Source organism: Bos javanicus, chromosome 22 (genome assembly GCF_032452875.1).
Source record: "Bos javanicus breed banteng chromosome 22, ARS-OSU_banteng_1.0, whole genome shotgun sequence".
In the NCBI taxonomy this organism is placed as follows: domain Eukaryota; kingdom Metazoa; phylum Chordata; class Mammalia; order Artiodactyla; family Bovidae; genus Bos; species Bos javanicus.
In genome coordinates this window covers 14,275,084-14,293,820 of record NC_083889.1, presented here as the reverse complement: position 1 = coordinate 14,293,820, position 18,737 = coordinate 14,275,084, and the positions used below count along the sequence as shown (strand labels likewise).

The 18,737-nt window shown below is 41.0% G+C and overlaps 1 protein-coding gene across 11 annotated transcripts in view; it reads left to right on the top strand.

The window, feature by feature from the left end:
• Positions 1-18,737, top strand: part of ULK4 (unc-51 like kinase 4) — a 508,471-nt gene that overhangs the window by 82,511 nt on the left and 407,223 nt on the right. For 10 of the 11 annotated variants that reach the window (XM_061396049.1, XM_061396042.1, XM_061396048.1 and 7 more), the window contains 2 exons: positions 4,430-4,537; positions 13,310-13,393. In XM_061396049.1, the coding sequence (XP_061252033.1) occupies positions 4,430-4,537; positions 13,310-13,393 (192 nt within the window). The remainder of the gene's footprint in view (positions 1-4,429; positions 4,538-13,309; positions 13,394-18,737) is intronic. The other variant, XM_061396046.1, reaches the window with a different exon arrangement.

Below are 18,737 nucleotides of genomic sequence, written 5' to 3'. Positions count from 1 at the left end.
GACATTTCGCATGATGTACTCTGCATATAAGTTAAACAAGCAGGGTGACAATATACAGCCCTGACGTACTCCTTTCCCAATTTGGGACCAGTCTGTTGTTCCATATCCAGTTCTCTCTGTTGCTTCTTGACCTGCAAACAGTTTTCTTAGGAAGCAGGTGAGGTGGTCTGGTATTCCCATCTCTTTAAGAATTTTCCACAGTTTGCTGTGATCCACACAGTCAAAGGTTTTAGCATAGTCAGTGAAGCAGAAGTAGATGTTTTTCTGGAATTCTCCTGCTTTTTCTATGGTCCAACGGATGTTGGGAATTTGATCTCTGGTTCCTCTGCCTTTTGTAAATCCAGCTTGTACATCTGGAAGTTCTCAGTTCACATACTGCTGAAGCCTAGCTTGAAGGATTTTGAGCATTACTTTGCTAGCGTGTGAGATGAGGGCAATTGTGTGATAGTTTGAACATTCTTTGGCATTGCCCATCTTTGGGATTGAAATGAAAACTGACCTTTTCCAGTCCTGTGGCCACTGCTGAGTTTTCCAAATTTGCTGATATATTGAATGTAGCACTTTCACAGCATCATCATTTAGGATTTGAAATAGCTCAGCTGAAATTCTGTCACCTCCACTAGCTTTGTTCTTAGTGATGCTTTCTTTTTTTTTTTTTTTAGTTCTAGTAATTTTCTGGTGGAGTCTTTAGGGTTTTCTATGTAGAGGATCATGTCATCTGCAAATAGTGAGAGTTTTACTTCTTCTTTTCCAATTTGGATTCCTTTTATTTCTTTTTCTGCTCTGATTGCTGTGGCCAAAACTTCCAAAACTATGTTGAATAGTAATGGTGAAAGTGGGCACCCTTGTCTTGTTCCTGACTTTAGAGGAAATGCTTTCCATTTTTCACCATTGAGGATAATGTTTGCTGTGGGTTTGTCATATATAGCTTTTATTATGTTGAGGTATGTTCCTTCTATTCCTGCTTTCTGGAGAGTTTTTATCATAAATGGGTGTTGAATTTTGTCAAAGGCTTTCTCTGCATCTATTGAGATAATCATATGGTTTTTATTTTTCAATTTGTTAATGTGGTGTATTACATTGATTGATTTGCGGATATTGAAGAATCCTTGCATCCCTGGGATAAAGCCCACTTGGTCATGGTGTATGATCTTTTTAATGTGTTGTTGGATTCTGATTGCTAGAATTTTGTTTAGGATTTTTGCATCTATGTTCATCAGTGATATTGGCCTGTAGTTTTCTTTTTTTGTGGGATCTTTGTCAGGTTTTGGTATTAGGGTGATGGTGGCCTCATAGAATGAGTTTGGAAGTTTACCTTCCTCTGCAATTTTCTGGAAGAGTTTGAGCAGGATAGGTGTTAGCTCTTCTCTAAATTTTTGGTAGAATTCAGCTGTGAAGCTGTCTGGACCTGGGCTTTTGTTTGCTGGAAGATTTTTGATTACAGTTTCAATTTCCGTGCTTGTGATGGGTCTGTTAAGGTTTTCTATTTCTTCCTGGTCGAGTTTTGGAAAGTTGTACTTTTCTAAGAATTTGTCCATTTCTTCCTCGTTGTCCATTTTATTGGCATATAATTGTTGATAATAGTCTCTTATGATCCTTTGTATTTCTGTGTTGTCTGTTGTGATCTCTCCATTTTCGTTTCTAATTTTATTGATTTGATTTTTCTCCCTTTGTTTCTTGATGAGTCTGGCTAATGGTTTGTCAATTTTATTTATCCTTTCAAAGAACCAGCTTTTGGCTTTGTTGATTTTTGCTATGGTCTCTTTTGTTTCTTTTGCATTTATTTCTGCTCTAATTTTTAAGATTTCTTTCCTTCTACTAACCCTGGGGTTCTTCATTTCTTCCTTTTCTAGTTGCTTTAGATGTAGAGTTAGGTTATTTATTTGACTTTTTTCTTGTTTCTTGAGGTGTGCCTGTATTGCTATGAACTTTCCCCTTAGGACTGCTTTTACTGTGTCCCACAGGTTTTGGGTTGTTGTGTTTTCATTTTCATTCGTTTCTATGCAAATTTTGATTTCTTTTTTTATTTCTTCTGTGATTGTTGGTTATTCAGCAGCGTGTTGTTCAGCCTCCATATGTTGGAATTTTTAATAGTTTTTCTCTTGTAATTGAGATCTAATCTTACTGCATTATGGTCAGATAAGATGCTTGGAATGATTTCTATTTTTTTGAATTTACCAAGGCTAGCTTTATGGCCCAGGATGTGATCTATCCTGGAGAAGGTTCCATGTGCGCTTGAGAAAAAGGTGAAATTCATTGTTTTGGGATGAAATGTCCTATAGATATCAATTAGGTCTAACTGGTCTATTGTATTGTTTAAAGTTTGTGTTTCCTTGTTAATTTTCTGTTTAGTTGATCTATCCATAGGTGTGAGTGGGGTATTAAAGTCTCCCACTATTATTGTGTTATTGTTAATTTCTCCTTTCATGCTTGTTAGCATTTGTCTTACATACTGCGGTGCTCCTGTGTTGGGTGCCATATATATTTATAATTGTTATATCTTCTTCTTGGATTGATCCTTTGATCATTATGTAGTGACCTTCTTTGTCTCTTTTCACAGCCTTTGTTTTAAAGTCTATTTTATCTGATATGAGTATTGCTACTCCTGCTTTCTTTTGGTCCCTATTTGCATGGAAAATCTTTTTCCAGCCCTTCACTTTCAGTCTGTATGTGTCCCCTGTTTTGAGGTGGGTCTCCTGTAGACAACATATGTAGGGGTCTTGTTTTTGTATCCATTCAGCCAGTCTTTGTCTTTTGGTTGGGGCATTCAACCCATTTACGTTTAAGGTAATTACTGATAAGTATGATCCCGTTGCCATTTACTTTATTGTTTGGGGTTTGAATTTATACACCATTTTTGTGTTTCCTGTCTAGAGAATATCCTTTAGTATTTGTTGGAGAGCTGGTTTGGTGGTGCAGAATTCTCAGCTTTTGCTTGTCTGAGAAGCTTTTGATTTCTCCTTCATACTTGAATGAAATCCTTGCTGGGTACAATAATCTGGGCTGTAGGTTATTTTCTTTCATCATTTTAAGTATGTCTTGCCATTCCCTCCTGGCTTGAAGAGTTTCTATTGAAAGATCAGCTGTTATCCTTATGGGAATTCCCTTGTGTGTTATTTGTTGTTTTTCCCTTGCTGCTTTTAATATTTGTTCTTTGTGTTTGATCTTTGTTAATTTGATTAATATGTGTCTTGGGGTGTTTCGCCTTGTTCTAAGGCCCACTTGACTTCACATTCCAGGATGTCTGGCTCTAGGTCAGTGATCACACTGTCATGGATATCTGGGTCATTAAGATCTTTTTTGTACAGTTCTTCTGTGTATTCTTGCCATCTCTTCTTAATATCTTCTGCTTCTGTTAGGCCCATCTCATTTCTGTCCTTTATTCTGCCCATCTTTGCGTGAAATGTTGCCTTGATATCTCTAATTTTCTTGAAGACATCTCTAGTCTTTCCCATTCTATTTTTTTCCTCTATTTCTTTGGATTGATCACTGAGGAAGGCTTTCTTATCTCTCCTTGCTATTCTTTGGAACTCTGCATTCAAATGGATATATCTTTCCTTTTCTCCTTTGCCTTTCACTTCTCTTCTCTTCTCAGTGATTTGTAAGCCTTCTCAGACAGCCATTTTGCCTTTTTGCATTTCTTTTACTTGGGGATGGTCTTGATCCCTGCCTCCTGTACAGTGTCATAAACCTCTGTTCATAGTTCTTCAGGCACTCTATCAGATCTAATCCCTTGAAACTATTTGTTACTTCCACTGTATAATCATAAGAGATTTGATTCACGTCATACCTGAATGGCCTCGTAGTTTTCCCTATGTTCTTCAGTTTAAGTCTGAATTTTGCAATAAGGAGTTCATGATCTGAGCCACAGTTAGCTCCCAGTCTTGTTTTTGCTGACTGTATAGAGCTTTTCCATCTTTGGCTGCAAAGAATATAATCAGTCTGATTTCGATATTGACCAGCTGGTGACATCTGTGTTTAGGGTTGTCTCTTGTGTTGTTGGAAGAGGGTGTTTGCTATGACTAGTGCGTTCTCTTTGCAAAACTCTGTGAGCCTTGGCCCTGCTTCATTTTGTACACCAAGGCCAAACTTGGTGCTGTAAGTAGGTAAGTTATGTCACTGGGTATGTTTGTATCTGCTTTGGCAAACTCCAGGAGATGGTGAGGGACAGGGAAGCTTGGCATGCTACAGTCCATGGGGTTGTGAAGAGTCGAATGTGACTTGGTGCCTGAACAACAACAAATTTACATCATCGTCTAGGAGAGTTCCTATTTTTTCTTCAGGAATAAGGTCCATATATTGAAAATCATTTGTAGACCAGTTGTTAAAAATGTCAAATGGATTTTGTGGAATGTCTTTCCTGTTACATATAGGGTAAAGAACTGAGAGGTATGCATGAAATAATATACATTTTCCCCCTTCTTTTCAGGCAATCTCTCTTTTAACTGAATTAATCAGGGAAAATTTCAGGAACAGCAAATTAAAACAATGCCTTTTACCAACCCTGGGAGAGCTGATCTATCTTATAGCCACCGAGGTAAGACTGGTTAACTCTCTTGCTCTCTGATGTGTTCAGACATTTCCTGGCTGATAAGTGTTAATATCAAAGTGTTTTGATTTTGCCTCTTTGGACATATGTAAGGAAACAGTGAAAATTTTGCCTGTGAAGGGGAGAGGCTCTTGGTGTCTTTCTGACTCTTCTCTCTCTCCTGGTCAGTCTTCCGTCTTTCCCAGTGCCTCTTTCTGTTTAAAGTGTAGGAGAGTCTCAAGCTGTATTTTGAAGCCAATGGACCAGATCCCCTCCCGCACCCCTCCCCACAACACTGTCCCCAGGTTGCTGCCATCTTTGACTCCTTTAGGCAAGAAGATTTCATTGGTTCTTCCAGTATAAAAACACCATTGATATTTAACACACTGTTTACACACAGTGGGGTGTATGTATAGCATGCCAGGCTTCCCTGTCCCTCACCATCTCCTGAAGTTTGCCAAAGCAGATACAAACACACCCAGTGACATAAACTTACCTACTTATAGCACCAAGTTTGGCTGTGGAGTACAAAATGAAGCAGGGCAAAGGCTCACAGAGATTTGCAAAGAGAACACACTGCTCATAGCAAACACTCTCTTCCGACAACACAAGAGACGACCTTTTAACATGTGAGTGTGTGCGTGCTAAGTTGCTTCACTCGTGTCTGACTCTCTACCATCCTATGGACCGTAGTCCACCAGGCTCCTCTGTCCAGGGGATTCTCCAGGCAAGAATACTGGAGTGGGTTGCCATATTCCCCTCCAGGGAATCTTCCTGACCCAGAGATTGAACCTGAGCCTCTTACTTTCACCTGCATTGACAGGCGAGTTCTTTACCACTAGTGCCACCTGGAAGCCTCCCTTATGGCTCAGATGGTAAAGAATCTGAAATGCAGGAGACCCGGGTTCAGTCCTTGGGTCAGGAAGATCCCCTGGAGAAGGAAATGGCAAGCCACCCCAGACTTCTTGCCTGGAGGATACCATGGACAGAGGAGCCATGGAGTCGCAAAGAGTTGGACACGACTGAGTCACTAATACACATGCTGTTATTAATAACATGGTGGTGAGAGTTTGTGGCTGCAGATTTTGACCTCTTTTGGGGGGAATATCTTAAATAGATATAGATACATTATGAGTCATTCATTTCATGTGATGCTCTGTTTTAAATGAGTGCCAGTACGTTATAAATTAATCAAATGTTCTTTGTTTCCACTTGTTTTGGTTCTAGAACTTGCTTAAATGTTATATAACCTCAGTATCCTTAGTATCTAAGTTGACTCTCTGGATAATCGTCATTTTAAGGCAATTAAAGTAATTGTTAGAAAACATCAGTATTTAAAATCACTTAGTTCCATATTTAGTATTGATAGCTGGTACAGCAAATCTCTCCTCCTTATTCTTCCTTTTCATAAATGTCTTGGCTCTTCTTGGTCATTTGCATGTCAGAAAAAATTTTAGAATCAGATTGTCCAATTATGAAATCATCTTTTGAAAACACCATTGACTATGCAGAAGTCCTGATATCTTTATGATTTTGAGTCTTCTAATACATGTTTGGAATTGTGCTGAGTGTATTAGAGTATTAGTACATTTATGTACTATTACATAGTATTAGTACATTTAGTGCACAAAAACTGATGTTTCTGTGTATTTATATTACAAGTTTTTTTTTCATGTAAGTGATTTAACTCATAAAGCTTTTTGTGTATTTCACTTAGTTGAGTTTATTCTCAGATAATTTTATATTTTGAAGAGATACCACATTCATGAAACTACAGACCTTGGAAGTATAGAAAGGTACACAGCCTATGGTCCCTTTTCTTTTTCTGTCCCCTTCTGTGTAGTTCCCCGGTAAATAACTATCGCAGTTGCTTTCTTGCTTATCCTTACAGAGTTATTTTTGCCTGTAATGAGAAAATGAGAAATGAGAAAGTAGAAATGTAGATTCTCACTTTGTCTCATTTTATATAGCGGGTAGAACAATGTTTTTCATTTAATAGTTACACAGTATTAAAAAATATATGAAGGTATATACACTGGAGCTAATTCTTAATAATTAATATGGATGTCTTCTTCAATTAGTATTTAGTGCTCCCTCCCTTCCTCCTCTTGCACTGGAACGTTCTCTTGTGTGCTAAGTTTTCTGAAAGACAGCTTTCCTTGTGGTTCCTTGAGGGTGCAGCTGGAGAGTTTGTATCAACTTTACTCTTGCCTTGGGCCCTTGAGGCCTTGACATCAAAGCTCAAAGTTACCAAGTTCTGCAGGCTCAGAGAATGAAAGCAAACTTCAGTGCTCTGTTTATCCCTTCATCTTGCAGCTGATTTTTGGCTTGATTATTCTTTTTTTTTTTTTTTTTGTCAGCTCTCTGAGGCATTTTAAGGACGTAGAGTAAAACTGCTTTCCTTAGAAGAGTGATCAGGTATCTTGTCTGCCATCTTATCAGGGATGGGAGTCTGTCTAGTCCAGTTCTTTTTGTGAGTGTGTCTTTTTTTTTTTTTTTTTAACCTTTTCTGTCAGCTTAATTGAGGTATAGTTGGCATACCATAAACTGCACATGTTAAAAAATTGCAATTTGGTCAGTACTAATGGAAGATATTAAGAAGAGGTGGCAAGAATACACAGAAGAACTGTACAAAAAAGATCTTCACAAAGCAGATAATCACGATGGTGTGACCACTCACACTCAACTAGAGCCAGACATCCTGGAATGTGAAGTCAAGTGGGCTTTAGGAAGCATCACTACGAACAAAGCTGGTGGAGGTGATGGAATTCCAGTTGAGCTATTCCAAATCCTGAAAGATGATGCTGTGAAAGTGTTGCACTCAATACATCAGCAAATTTGGAAAACTCAGCAGTGGCCACAGGACTGGAAAAGGTCAGTTTTCATTCCAATCCCAAAGAAAGGCAGTGCCAAAGAATGCTCAAACTACCGCACAGTTGCACTCATCTCACACGCTAGTAAGTAATGTTCAAAATTCTCCAAGCCAGGCTTCAGCAACACGTGAACCATGAACTTCCAAATGTTCAAGTTGGTTTTAGAAAAGGCAGAGGAACCGGAGATCAAATTGCAGACATCTGCTGGATCATGGAAAAAGCAAGAGGGTTCCAGAAAAACATCTATTTCTGTTTTATTGACTATGCCAAAGCCTTTGACTGTGTGGATCACAATAAACTGTAGAAAATTCTGAAAGAGATGGGAATACCAGACCACCTGATCTGCCTCTTGAGAAACCTCTATGCAGATCAGGAAGCAACAGTTAGAACTGGATATGGAACAACAGACTGGTTCCAAATAGGAAAAGGAGTATGTCAAGGCTTTATATTGTCACCCTGCTTATTTAACTTATATTCAGAGTACATCATGAGAAATGCTGGGCTGGAGGAAGCACAAGCTGGAATCAAGATTGCCGGGAGAAATACCAGTAACCTCAGGTATGCAGATGACATCACCCTATGGCAGAAAGTGAAGAAGAACTAAAGAGTCTCTGATGAAAGTGAAAGAAGAGAGTGAAAAAGTTGGCTTAAAGCTCAACATGATCTTAGAAAACAAAGATCATGGCGTCCAGTCCCATCACTTATGGCAAACAGATGGGGAAACAGTGGCTGACTTTATTTTTCTGGGCTCCAAAATCACTGCAGATGGTTACTGCAGCCATGAAATTAAAAGATGCTTACTCCTTGGAAGGAAAGGTATGACCAACCTAGACAGCATATTCAAAAGCACAGACATTACTTTGCCAACAAAGGTCCGTCTGGTCAAGGCTATGGTTTTTCCTGTAGTCATGTATGGATGTGAGAGTTGGACTATAAAGAAAGCTGAGCACTGAAGAATTGATGCTTTTGAACTGTGGTGTTGGAGAAGACTCTTGAGAGTCCCTTGGACTGCAAGGAGATCCAACCAGTTCATCCTAGAGGAGATTAGTCCTAGGTGTTCATTGGAAGGACTGATGTTGAAGCTGAAACTCTAATACTTTGGCCACCTGATGCAAAGAGTTGATTCATTTGAAGAGACCCTGATATTGGGAAAGATTGAGGGCACGAGGAGAATGGATGACAGGATGAGATGGTTGGATGGCATCACCGACTCAATGGACATGGGTTTGGGTGGACTCTGGGAGTTGATGGACAGGGAGGCCTGGCGTGCTGCGGTTCATGGGGTCGCAAAGAATTGGACATGACTGACCAACTGAACTGAATATATGTATACATCTGTGTAACCATCACCACAGTCAAGATAATGAAAATCTCCATCACCTCCAAAAGGTTTCCTTAGCACCCTCGGTAATTCCTTCATCCTTCCTCTGTCCCTGTCCCCAGGCAACCACTTACTTGCCTTTTGTCACATAGACTAGTTTACATTTTTTAGTCTTCTATAAAGGGAATGTTGCAGAATCACATGTATTTCTGAAAGTAGATCTGAAGAATCATTTCTCTTGCTACTTACTTTAATTGGATATAAGCTAGGCTATTTTAGTATAGGGATGATTCTGTGGCCATGACATTTGACCACATCTTAATGATATGGCAGAAAGCGAAGAAGAACTAAAGAGCCTCTTGATGAAAGTGAGAGAGGAGGGTCAAAAAGTTGGCTTAAAATTCAGCATTCAGAAAACTAAGATCATGGCATCCGGTCCCATCACTTCATGGCAAATAGATGGGGAAACAGTGAAAACAGTGACAGACTTTATTTTTTTGGGCTCTAAAATCACTGCAGATGGTGACTGCAGCCATGAAATTAAAAGACATTTGCTCCTTGGAAGCAAAGCTATGATCAACCAAGCAGAGACATTACTTTGCCAACCAAGTTCCATCTAGTCAAAGCTATGGTTTTTCCAGTAGTCATGTATGGATATGAGAGTTGGACCATAAAGAAAGCTGAGCACCGAAGAACTGATGCTTTTGAACTGTGGTATTGGAGAAGACTCTTGAGAGTGCCTTGGACTGCAAGGAGATTATACCAGTCCATCCTAAAAGAAATCAGTCTTGAATATTCATTGCAGGGACTGATGCTGAAGCTGAAACTCCAATACTTTGACCACCTGATGCGAAGAACTAACTCATTGGAAAAGACCCTGATGCTGGGAAAGATTGAAGGTGGGAGGAGAAGGGGACAACAGAGGATGAGATGGTTGGATGGCATCACTGACTCAATGGACATGAATTTGAGTAAGCTCCGGGAATTGGTGATGGACAGGGAAGCCTGGCAGCCCATGGGGTTGCAAAGAGTCGGATATGACTGAGCGACTGAACTGAACTAATGACAGGAAGTTATATCCACAAAAATCACTAATGTTTCATGCAATGAGGGTGTTTTGTGGCGTTGTAACTTTGAATGTAGGTAAACCTTAACAGGAAGTTATAGCCACAAAAATCACTAATGTTTCATGCAATGAGGGTGTTCTGTGGCGTTGTAACTTTGAATGTAGGTAAACCTTAACATCTCAGGGCAGGGCTGACCTACTGGGACTGACCTGAAGTTATCGATACCTGTACACACACACACACACACACACACACACACACACCACACACACACACACACACACACCACACCACACACACCACACACCACACACCACACACACACACACACACACACACACACACACACACACACACACACACACACACACACACACACACACACACACACACACACACACACACACACACACACACACACACACACACACACACACACACACACACACACACACACACCACACACACACACACACACACCCCGTGTATAACAAAGAGACTGACGTCCTGACCTTTTGGCTCTCTGGCAACACTCCAAGGTTACAAGCTTGAGGACTGCAGTCCGGACTGTGATTCTATAGAGGAATGTGTGAGACAGCACATTTTAGTTTATGTATCTTTTTCTTCCTTTTGTCAAGGATGCATAATGAGCTAGAGTCAGGTGTTCCCATGTGTTGTCTCTCTTGGTGCAGCACGTCACCGTCTGTCACCTGGCCTGCTGAAAGAACTCCCAGGTGGTCTCGTTGCGCCACTCTGTGTGCACTGCAGTCCCCAGACCTAAGCTGGAGAGAGCCTGTGGAGGCAAGGCCACTCCACCGTTGTCACTCCTAGGGCTCCCCCTGCTCCCTGTCTTCCTTGTTGTCACCTCTGGGCCTTGGGGGCTGCTCCTCAGTTCCCATATGACCTTTGTCCTCTCTACCCTATTAGCCGCTTCCTCCTTCCAGCCTCGCTGGCCTCCCCATGGGACCTCGAAGCCCCCACACCCTGAACGTGCTGCCACACTTGTGCATTCGCTGTTCTTCCTGCTCACAGTGTTTACCTGCAGACATCTGCTGTTCATCTTCTCTTGCATGGATTTCTGCAGAGAGCCTCCTCCTGAACCTGAGAACTGTGAGATGAAGCCCTTTGCATACAGACTTCCTCTAACCCCTTGGCCAGCTGTGCTTTTCTTTATAGCTTGCATGACTGTCTTGCCTTGTTTATTTTGTTTAAGTAAAAAAAAATTTTTTTGTGCCCACCACTCCCTCCCCACCACTGCCCCACTGAACACCATTAAGACAGAACATTTGTCTGTCTTGTTCATAGCTGCATGACTGTTGTTTAGAAGAGTTCTTGGCACACAGTAGGTGCTTGTTTTCAGTCCTGAGCTGCAGCATGGCCAGTGGGACAGGAGGGAAGTGAGCAAGAGGCAGGGCTGCAGGAGACAGGGATGTGACCGTGGAAGGCTCCTCAGCCAAGTTGGGGGCCTTGGTTTTGATCCTAAGAGCAAGAGGAAGCTGGTTAAGAGTTATAAGAAAGGTATGGATGTCATCTGACTTAAGTGCCGCAACGGTGACTCTGGTTTCAATGTGGAGAATAGATGGGAGGATTGTAAGAGAAGCTTCTGGTCCGTAACTGCGAGTAAGTGAAGTAGGAGCAAAATCAGGAGAGGAGTGGGTATTTCAGAAAAGAGTTTATAGGGCTGAATGTGGAAGTTACGGTCCAAGAAAAAGGACTACAAAGAGTCCCCTGGGTTGAGTGGATACAAAAGTCCACCAGGAACCCAACAAGAGCTGTTTTATGTATGTATTTAACATGGAGTGGGAGGAAGAAGAAGTCAGACTGCTGTGTGTTGAGGATTTAGAGGGACGTGGGATCCTGAGGAAGTCAGTATGAGGTGAGCATCACCATAGGAAAGAGCAGAGGGGTGTGGGGTGGAGGGCTGTTTTGAAAATGGGAGATGACAGTGAGTCTGGTGGAAATAGGAAGGATCCCATGGAGACACCATGTTGAATACTTAGGAGCAGTAAGGGATAGTCCAGAAGCTGGTGACCCTGAAGGAAGAAGGGTGGGAGGGGACTTGTGAGCCTGCATGGAAGGGGTGGAGGAACCTGTCTTACGATGACCCAGGGTATGAGCAGCAGCCAGCTGCAGGTGGAGGTGAGCGCGTGGTTCCTCTCTTGTGACTTTCATGATCTTTGTGAAGAAGAAAAGCGAAGTTTTGGGAGGGCAGTGGGTTGAAATGCTGTAGTTTTTCAGGAGAGGAAGTATGTCAGAGAGAGAAGCAGGCCTGGTGAGTGACCTGGAAGGTCCCTGGGCTTCCCCATCCTACGTCACTCTGGAGTCTGTGTTTTTGGTGTCCCCCCTCCCAGAGCCCAGCTGTCTGACCACAGGCCTAGAGAGAGCAAGCCACTGCCTTTGGGTAAGGCTGAGTTTCCCCAGACCTGAGACAGTGGAACTCCAAAGAATGAGCTCCTTCAGGCCTTTGTCAGGAGTGATTAAATTATAGGCCAGGAATCTCAGTGGCAGCCAAGGTGGGTAGGGGATAGACGGGGGTAAAGAAAAAGGGCGAGGAACGTGGGGAGTAGGGTCCAGGGATGTTAAGGAAAGCCTGTGGTGAGTGTCGTGAATAAATGAGCTGGAAGGGAGGCACATCGTGTTTGAAAGTTAAATTGGGTGCTGAACTAGTGATTTTCAAGCTGGAGCAGCTCCGGTCGATAATGGCTAGATTATGACCATGTGTGGCAGTTCATGATTAAGGGTACAGTGTTAACGAGTCACAATTCCCATCATTGGTATTAAGTACTTTTGGATCAGTAAGGTACCACTTCTGACATTTGGACAGTCTTCTAACAGAAATATTCTGTCTAAGCAGAACCTACTTTCTTCTGCTATAACCAGAGTGTTTTATTTTTTTTTTCTCATCTTTCTCTGTGGCCCCTGATTGATTTTGTGACTTTATTTGTTAGATTCCAGGAGAGTTCTTGTGGTTATTTTTCTAACTTAGTTCTTTGTGAAAGAATTATTCCTGATATCCTTCCAAGCAGTGTACTCACTGATCCTAGGTACTTGCTTTTGTCGAGCTTCATCTTGCTAGGTAGCATACTGTGTTTTCCTTGTTCCTATGGATTATCCAGAGATGCTACTCCAAACTGCATGCTCTGTGCTTCCACGTCATTCCAGATGATGTCATACCTTTAGGTAGAAGTGTGTGTATCGTAATCTGTGGTTATCAGTGGCGTGGTTTCTCTATCAGCCAGGTCACGCTGTCATCCCTTGGTTCTTTCCATCGAGCTATTGCTGAGGGGAGCTTATCACCATCGTATATGACATCCTGGGAAACAGAAGAAGTGCTTTGTATGTACACTGCAGTGAAGGACCCCTCATCAGGTCATGATTGGCAGGTTGTAAGCAGTACTTGCAGTAGAAAGTTAAGAAGTTCGACGTCATTTGTGTATGTGAAACTTAGCCTTTTTTCTTGAAAGGGTTAACACCTTCTGTGCCGTTAGCCTCACTGCCTTTCCTTCTACTTCATTTTTAGGAAGAAAAAAAAAAGCACCCCCGAGAATGCTGGGCTGTTCCCTTGGCTGCATACACGGTGCTAATGAGGTGCCTTCGGGAAGGGGTAAGGCTGCTTTGTTGTCCTCTGTAGACGCCTGCAATTGTAATAACCCTTCAGGCACTGTGTGAGGATTGTAGCCTGCAGCGGTGCTCGAGCCTGTCAGCCAAGTACTGTACCGCTCCTGAATTTAAATAATCCCGACAAGCCACTGTGAGCCCGTGGCCTACAGGGGAGCAAGTGAAAAAACCAACTCACATTCACTTGTTTAAACGTCTTGCTTTTTAAGAGACGATAGCAAATATAAACAACCTAAGTAGCTCTCAATGACATATCCTTAATCCCCCGCTTCCAGTTACCAGTAACTCAGTTTAGTAAGCCAGGTGTATGCAGGGAATTTTCTGCCAGCCTCGATAGCCCAGTGATTATCTTGTCATATTGCCATTTTGTGGTTCAGAAACAAGGAAGCTGCCACCAGCATCCACTGATTTTAATATTAAGTAGTCGTTATTATGTGATGTGGTTTCTTCAGTTTATGCACATCCCTTCTCTTTCTATTCATGGCTGAAAACCAGCCGGCTGGCCAACCAGCCAACTTGCATAAGTAGCTCCTGTGTGTGACCGTGAGGAGGATTTATAACTGACCTCAAAGGCTGGCATTTTTGTTTGCTTTAAACCTTGACATTGTCTCACCCAAGGCAAAGCCATAGGCTAAAAGCATTCCTTAAGGAATGAAAAAAAAATGTCAAAACAAACATCTTCCTTTTGAGTTCATTACTTCATGCATGTTATGGTAATGGCATGATGTTCCAAGTACAGAAAAATCTCTGCAGTTTTCCCCTAGTGATCCAGAAAGGCATCGAGAGCACGTCCCAGCCTGTAGGGTGAATGTGTAGTCAGTTGTCCCTGTGGGGTGTGCATGAAGCCAGTGAACTGCGCTGTATCAACAATATGAGAATTAAGCTATCTTTATCTGTAGTCAAAAGACATGTTGGGGTTTATCATTCAGGGCCTCAAGCTAGGCATGCCCAGGGGGCACACGGATGAAGAAGGTGGACTCTATGTTCATGCACACATCTACCTGTTGTGGGAGATGAGATAAACTATAAAGTGGAATCTGTCAAGTACATTCACGCCGAAGAACAAAATACAGGAGCTCAAAGGAGAAAGGAGTCTTCCAGGGATTTTTTAAATGGTGTAAAGAAAGTTTTAGAACTTTGTATCTTTAATTTATAAAACTTAGATTAATGCTGAGCAAAAGATGGTCAGTTCTAACCCATGAGGTGGTGTCCTTTATTAGATATGTCCTCCCCAACCGCTCCTGTATTTGTCATCGAGTACATACTATGAAGAATGTTTGCTATGCATGTGCATTGTTAATTGTAACCTAATGATACAGCTAATGATAGAATGATAGAGTTAACTGTGAGTATACACACTTGTCTTTTCTTCTCTCTTCGTATGTGTGTCAGGTCTTGTATATTTTTCATGAAGAGGGAAGACAGTCTAGAACTCTCTAATTTGTGAAAATATTATACATTTGGAAGACGTTTTAGTGTATGTTTGGCAGCATGTACACTAACACTGTCCCTACAAAATGACAAATTCAGAGGTGAACATTCCCCTGAAAAAAGGATTTGTCTTTTCAAAAATAATTTAATTGTAGCAGTTCTTGAGGCAATTTGTCTATTGTATTCAGGACATAGTTGAAGGTAAAATAATTTTTAAGTCACTTGTCTTCGATGATTTAATTTTTTTAATGTAGAAAACTGTTTTCCCAGCTCCTCCTGGTATTTCTGAATGTAGGTTCTTTCTTACAGAAGAGTATATGAATTGTATGGATATGGTTAAAAGCGCATACTCTGACTCACTCTGTTAAAAAGCAAAAGGCTGGTTGCTTAGAGAATTCTCTGTCTCTTTTGGATTGAAATTTGTACTTTCTTTCAAGGAGTAACCGCTATTCTGACTTTGGTGATAAACTTCACCAAGGTTTTCTTGTTTTTCTTAAATTTTTTTTTTCTTTTCACAAATGTTTCTTTATTTTGTTTCCCTTTTTGAGTGTATTGCTAAATACTAGATTGATTGATTCTGAATGGATTGGCATCATGTTCTTTTGAGACTTAATTTTTTTTTCTTTTGCTTAAAGTTAGGTTGAGGTTGATACACGTCGATTGTGTAAAGTGCAGCTCATCGGTCCCACTGAATAGTGTGTTGGTGTATGCCTCAATGCAGGAACACAGGCACACATGTGTATCAGTTTATATAGGAGTATCCATTAACCCACATCTTCTTGAACGTTTGATAGAGTCACAGTTTAAATTTTTGACAATCTCATGACCATTAAATTGTTTCCTCAGTGTCGTTTTAATATGTATTTTCTTGAGTACTAATGAGGATGACCATCTTTTTCTGTTTATCTTGGTTTTTGGAATTTCCTGTTTTGAAAATGATTATCAAGTCTTAAGCCAGTTTCTTCTCTTGCTTTGTAGGAATTCTGCATACCATCATCCTCCACCAGCTATTGCTATAAAATGTTTCAAGTATTAGAAAAGGAAAGAAAACTAATGGCTTTTATTTCCGTCAGCTGTTAATATATTTGCCTTCTTTGCTTTGTTGTAATATGTGTGTATGTATATATATCCATATATGTGTATTTATTATTTATTCATTTGTTTATTTTCTGAGATGTTTGAAAAAATTCAGATGTCATGGTACTCTACCCACAGGAATTTCTTTTATGTATTCTGGATATTAATCTTTTCTTGTTTACACGGGTCCCAGATACTTTTCTATTTTGTGTTTGATCTTTTCGTTTCCTTTACAGTGTCTGTTGCTAAGCAGAAGTTCTTAATTTTAATAGATATTTATCAATCCATAAGATGTTTGGTCTTTTCATTTTCTTTATAGTATCTGTGGCTAAGCAGAAGTTCTTAATTTTAATAGAATTTATCAATCCATGAGATGTTAATCTAACACTAAGATGTGCTATTACATATTCCTTTTTGTGTGTATCAGTTCAGTTCAGTTGCTCATTCGTGTCCGACTCTTTGCAACCCCATGAACCACAGCACGCCAGGCCTCCCTGTCCATCACCAACTCCCAGAGTCCACCCAAACCCATGTCCGTTGAGTCAGTGATGCTATCAGGGAAGCCCAAAACTAAATAAAAGTTTTTGTGTATACTTTTATTTATTTTTGGGCTTCTCTTACAGCTCAGTTGGTAAAGAATCTGCCTGCAATGCAGGAGACCCCGGTTTGATTCCTGGGTCAGGAAGATCTGCTGGAGAAGGGATAGGCTACCCGCTCTAGTATTCTTGGGCTTCCCTTGTGGCTCAGCTGGTGAAGAATCCGCCTGCAATGTGGGAGACCTGGGTTTGATCCCTGGGTTGGGAAGATCCGCTGGAGAAGGGGAAAGGCTACCCACTGTAGTATTCTGGCCTGGAAAATTTGCAGAGTTGGACACGACTGAGTGACTTTCACTTTCACGTCATTTATTTTTGGCTGACTGGCTCCTCGCTGCTGCACAGGCTTTCTCTAGCTGTAGCGAGCGGGGCTACTCTCTGGGTGCGGTGTGCAGGCTTCTCACTGGGGCGGCTTCTCTTGTGGAGCACGGGCTCTCGAGCGTGCGGGCTCAGTTGCTGCGGCTCTGGGGCTCTAGAGCGCAGGCTCGGTAGTTGTGGCGCTTGGTCTCAGTTGCTCTGAGGCATGTGGGGTCTTCCCGGGTCCGGGATCCAACCTGTGTCTCCTGCACTGGCAGACGGATTCTTTACCATTCAGCCACGAGGGCTGCCCATGTTATTCTTCTAAAAGTTATTTTTTATTTTTTCCTTTTTTCTGTTTAGAAGTTTATTTGTAATTGTTTTGTGTGTCTGTGTGTGGCGATACGTGTGTGTTCAGTTCTGTTTTTAAAATAAATGTAATCAGTTATCCCAGCATCATCTAATGAAAAGTCTTCTCCCCACGACTCTGGTGTCACCTCGGTCATGTCTGTGTGCATGTCTCTTCCTGGGCTCTAATTAGTTCTGTTGGGCTGTTATCTGTGCCATGCTGTTTAAATTAATAGTCCTTACTTTTTAATAATTTTGAAAATATACACTGACATTTTTTGTTACCCTTGTAATCTTTTTCATGAGTTTCTGAGCTCCTTTTTAATTTTCTCTTTACTTGAAAAGTTGATTCTAAAAATTACATGTTCACCTGTTGGTACATTGATAGTATACATCTATGAATAAATTTAAGGAGGACTGATACTAGTGAAAATGGAAGGCATATTCAATGAGAAGACTAACAAGAGAATGTCATATTTGGTTTAAAAAACACTGAAATAAGATGATTATAGTTCCTTTGAATTCTCCATGACATTCTGCTAATGTATTTAATTCACTGCTTAAGTCAACTCTCTCAGATACAGCTCCCATTCTTTAGAGGTAGCGTTTGTGAAACATATTATGTACTGGCTGGATACAGGAGAGGCAAAGATGATTAAGATACTGCCCTATCTTCATTTATTAGGAAAGTGATTTTTTTTTTAAAGAAAGTGATTTTTTTTAACCTCTGGTTTAGTGTGCCGTTTCTTGCTGTTTTGTAACTACCTTTGCATTTTCTTCCCTTCTCTTAGGTAGTGACTAAGACCCTTAAGACTATCAACTTTCGTCTCAACCTAGTGTTAGCTGTGTCCCATTGTTTTGACATGTAGTGTTTCCATTATTGTTATTTTATAGATAATCCCTGCTGCTGCTGCTGCTAAGTCGCTTCAGTCGTGTCCGACTCTGTGCGACCCCATAGACGGCAGCCCACCAGGCTCCTCTGTCCCTGGGATTCTCCAGGCAAGAACACTGGAGTGGGTTGCCATTTCCTTCTCCAATGCATGAAAGTGAAAAGTGAAAGTGAAGTCGCTCAGTCGTGCCCGACTCTTAGCGACCCCATGGACTGTAGCCTACCAGGCTCCTCCGTCCATGGGATTTTCCAGGCAAGAGTACTGGAGTGGGTTGCAATTGCCTTCTCCACAGATAATCCCTAGTTAAATTTTTTTCTGGGTCCAGGCTTTTTTATGGGATGGTTTAAACTTTTTCAGGGGGGTGGAATTTTATTGCCTCTTTTTTCTTTTGTTACAATAACAAAGTTGTATTACTGTATAGATTAAGAATGTCTATTCTGTTTCTCTTGTATGTTTTTAAATTGTGGTAAAATATATATACTATTTGCCGTCTTAGCTATTAAGCATATAGTTCAGTGGCATGAAGAACATTTACATTGTTGTGCTGTTTCTGTTGTTCTTAAATATATTGATGTTTTCTGCCTAACTTATTGACCTTTTTATACTTTCAAAACTTAGTAATGTGCTTTATTGAACTTGGGCCATTGATTCTGATTTATACCCCTTATCCTTCTAATCTGTGCATTGAGAAAAA